Here is a 4,350-nt window from a genome sequence, read left to right as displayed (position 1 = left end):
GTCAATCTTTTAGTTGTTTACAAAAAATGTAATGTAGATATTTACCATTTCTTAGAAAAAATGACATGTAAAATCAATTTAAACTAATTCAATATCTTCATAAATACTATTACAAAAAAAAGAAAGATACATTTAATTGAAACTTACACCAATACAACACATATGTAAAAAATGACAATATTCGAGCTTTGTTAACAAAACAAAGAATTATGGACTCCGTATCTTGCTTATAACTTGATATTTGACTTTCAAATTTTGACATAGCATTATAAACTTCTATATTTATTAGTGTAAACATTGAAAATGGAAAAATAAAATTTGAAATTTTTTAAGTCAAATCGTGACCAAGTCCTTTTAAGGAAGATAATTAAAAATCATTGAAAATTTGTTTGTATTTTTTAGAAATTTAAAAACATTTTGCCAGAAAAGCTGGGGACCATTTTTTACAGGATCTATTTTGTATATGACTCCATAAATTTGATTTCATTATGTCTATTGTTCCTCAGGTGAGCAATGTGGCCCATGGGCCATTTGTTAAGACAATGAATGAGGTATGCAGTGCAAAGTATTCCCTTCCTAATTTGATACATCTTCCCAAGTCAAGAGTTTGTGATCCGCTCCGTTTTACATAAACAGGGTTTATGTAGAGCGGAGGGGATCAGTAACCCTTGACTTGGGAAGATGAATTTGATATTGCATGTTTATATGATTGAACAATTATTCAGAAACAGCAGAGGATCTAAGATCTGTCATTTTTAAGGCTTGTCTTTCTTTACTTCATGTAAAGATAACTTGATTTTACTTATATCAGTCCTTGAATACCGTTATTGCAGAGTTGCTTAGAGTCTTCACTTGATAATGCATAAATTTACAATTATAAGTATTTGATACAAGCAATTTAAAAATATATATAACAAATAGCTTAATGGAATGTAAATCATATTTTTATTATTATAAGTAATGCAACACTGTGATGATTAAATTTAACCTGTTTACATTTTAGATATATATAAACAAATTTTATTTTTGTAAAGTTTATAAATTCAACATTTCAATCTACATGCATGTAAATATTAATAAAATACATTCAATAAAAAAAACCTTTCGCTTTCGCTTAACACATATTGTACACAAAACAACCCATCTGTTTACACAAGTTATATCAATAAACACTCAGTTTGTTTACATCTGTTATACAAGAATATATGTTACAAAGGCTCATTTAATTATCACATTTATAATCACCACCACACTTACTATGTTGACAGTTACACATGGTTTATTTGTAATATTGTATTTTCTTCACTTTGCCTGTGTAGAACTCGGCCACAAAGAGGTTGTCCCTGGAGTCCACACATAAACCCCATGGATTATCTAAATGACAGTTGTCAATGGAGCGGAGGAACTGTCCGTCCTGATCCAGGATGTGGATGCAGTTGTAAATGTCTACTATTAGGATCCGACTTTGACTGTCTGTAGTGATGCCACGTGGATATTGCAAGGTAGCACTAGAGATATTACCAGTGTAGGTAAAGCGAAGTTTCCCGGCCTGGTTGACCACCACTACTGCATGGGCCATACAGTCTGACACACAGATATCTAGGTTCCTGTTTTCACAGATGTACTTATAGACACTTGTTGAAAAAAGAGGTTGTTTCTTGTCACTGTACTGAATACTCTGTTTCTCTGTGGAGCCAAAGTAACGTACAACTTTTGTTTGTTTATTATTATTACTGTTTACGACAACCAGGAGGTCACCAGAGGAGGTACTACAGACACTTAGAGGTCTCCATCCCCGTAGTCCGATCACTGTCTGTATCTGTGTATTCTTTATCATGTTTACAGTTCTATCATTTTTATCAGTATAAACTAGATCCCCACTCCTTGTCACTGCAATGTCCTCTGGCCTGTTCCCTGACTTGGTTTGGACTGACTTCACTAGTTCGCCCTGAAGGCTGTAGAGTCTCATAATATTGTCACTACCACATGTCCAAATGTCTCCATTACTCTGACTTGACACACTGCGTAATGGATTATTATCTCCAAACTCTGTATTTATTTCTGTGATGACCCGTGGTACATCAATGAGCTGTCTGTCTGGGGGAGAGGACTCTGCATCAGGAGAATCCATTGTGTAGCCATGTTCTTCTGTTTTGATAGATAACGCTGACAGAGAACCAAACTGTTGATAAAGCTGTTCTTTGTTTATTTTCTCAGGGGTAAATTTTGGTAAAGTAGCTGTGAGTTTAGTAGGCAATCTTCTAAATGCAGCATTTATGGATTTATAGGCAGAGATGTGACTGACATCATTTGAGTTTAGTAACTTCTTCAGATCAGCAATGCTCTGTTTGATTTCAAAAATATTGCGGGTGATTTCATTTTCCTGTTTATTTAGTACAGTCAGATATTTGGAGTCCATTTCATCAAGATCTGATTTCAGTTTCTTGATCATGGTGTCTATTTCTCTGTGCAAGTCTTCCTCATGTTTTTCAATAGCTTTTGTCAGTTTCTTGGAGTTTTCATTCAGATCAGCTTTCTGAACTGGGATGATAGATGCAATCTCCTCATATTTAGGATAGATCGATTTCTCTAGTTCCTGTAAATCTCTCAGTATGATTTCTTTTTGGTTTTCTAGTGTTTCCACCACGTCAATAAATTCATGACCTTTGTGTTCTTTAGAAGAAGCACACTTTACACAAATAGGAATGTCGCATTGTTTACAGAAAAGTTCACATATTTTTGAGGAATGGTTTTGACATTTCGTAGTTGAACCCCGCTTTTTAAATGGCACCACTTTGTGTTCTGTGGATTCGTCTGAGAGATGCTCCCCCACACAGGCCTTACACAGATGTATGTGACAAATGTCACAGTACATAGGAGGGACCGGAGTCTCACACAGATGGCACCGTAACACATCCTGGGCCCAATTACCCTTGGGGTCCATGCTGAAACAATTTTTAATAAGATTCTGCAAGAAAATAAAAGTTAAAATTATTTAACCGTGTATTGCAGTTTACTCTTTTAGTAAAGGCAAAATCAGGCACGTAGCATCAGGGGGGGGGGGGGGCCAGGGGGGGGCCTGGCCCCCCCCCCCCCACTTTTTCTCGCAGCAACAAATTTTTCAAAATTTACCTATAAAAAATTGAATTATCATGGAGTTGGCCCCCCCCCCCCCCCACTTTTTTGGGAGTATGTAAAAAATTGATATGAAAGTAAAGAAATGAGGAATGAAATAGAAGTAACCGCCCCCCCCCCCCCCCCAATGGATTAGGATTTTGAAGATTTTGGAAAAGTTTAAATTTCCCTTTTTTTTTTCTTTTTTTTTTTGCTTGTCAAGATTTTTTGGATAAGTCTGGCCCCCCACTTTGAAAAACGATGCTACGTGCCTGAAAATACAATGAAATCTTACTACAGTAGAGTTGCACGTAAATCAGTTCACGTTCTAGGCCACATGCGCTTGCTTTTGTGATAAAAGTTCGTATGTAGTACAATAATATCATTTTTTATCATAATATACTATAGAGTACTATTATAGTATCGGTTATTCAACAAACTTCATTGCCGAAACAAGTGCCCTGTGTTCTAGGCCTAGATTATGACCTGGTTACGCAATATTTAGTTTGTACGTTTATCATTATGTTAAGGTTATATTTAACCTTTTTAGACAAAACGACAGTTTTCTGCGATAAATTAACTACAAATACTTACTACATGTAGGCCCTACTTCTTCGTGAACAAATTACAAATCTGTACAAATCAACATGACAATCCTTGTATTTTTACTTCCTGGTCTAGCGTTACCATCACGTGATTGAGTTCACGCCTCCTTTAGAATCAAAGTACTGAAAGTACAGGAAGCGATTAGCATGTTTGTTGAAAAAAATTGCAAGATTTCTTATTGAAGTACGGTAGTGGTTATGTACAAAATTGAAAAAAAAATACCCAAAGACAAACCAATATATTCTCCTTCCTGGAGTACCAGTGTGTGTGTTTCTTTCTTCTCAAAATTGATTAAAAATTTGCATTTAATAGTCAGGCTTGGGGTTTATCTGAGTTCATGTTTTTCATATTTTTATATATTGCTAGGATGTATATTTAAGGAATAAGGAATCATTCTTTGAGTATTATGAGGTGATAATTTTGGTCGGGGCGTGATCAAATCCAATAAAGCCCGAAGGGCTTTATGATAGATTTGATCACGCCCCGACCGAAATTATTTCCTCATAATATTCAATAATGATTCCTTCTTACTTATATTTATATAATTTTAAGCAATTGTCTGATTAAATATTTAAATATAAATAAGCAAACCCCGCTGGCGCCTCAATTTGGCCTCATTTGTATTATGGG

The 4,350-nt window shown here is 35.1% G+C and overlaps 1 protein-coding gene across 1 annotated transcript; it reads right to left on the bottom strand.

Annotated features, from left to right (window-relative positions):
* Positions 1-964: 964 nt before the first annotated feature.
* LOC117684100 (tripartite motif-containing protein 2-like) lies at positions 965-3,819 on the bottom strand. The gene is made up of 2 exons (XM_034454894.2): positions 3,709-3,819; positions 965-2,968 (listed from the first exon to the last, which is right to left on the bottom strand). The coding sequence occupies exon 2, from the start codon at positions 2,942-2,944 to the stop codon at positions 1,280-1,282; it is 1,665 nt and encodes a 554-aa protein (XP_034310785.2). The 5' UTR covers positions 2,945-2,968; positions 3,709-3,819; the 3' UTR covers positions 965-1,279.
* Positions 3,820-4,350: the final 531 nt, after the last annotated feature.

The sequence above is a fragment of the Magallana gigas genome, chromosome 10 (assembly GCF_963853765.1).
Source record: "Magallana gigas chromosome 10, xbMagGiga1.1, whole genome shotgun sequence".
In the NCBI taxonomy this organism is placed as follows: domain Eukaryota; kingdom Metazoa; phylum Mollusca; class Bivalvia; order Ostreida; family Ostreidae; genus Magallana; species Magallana gigas.
This window is presented reverse-complemented; position numbering and strand designations above follow the sequence as displayed.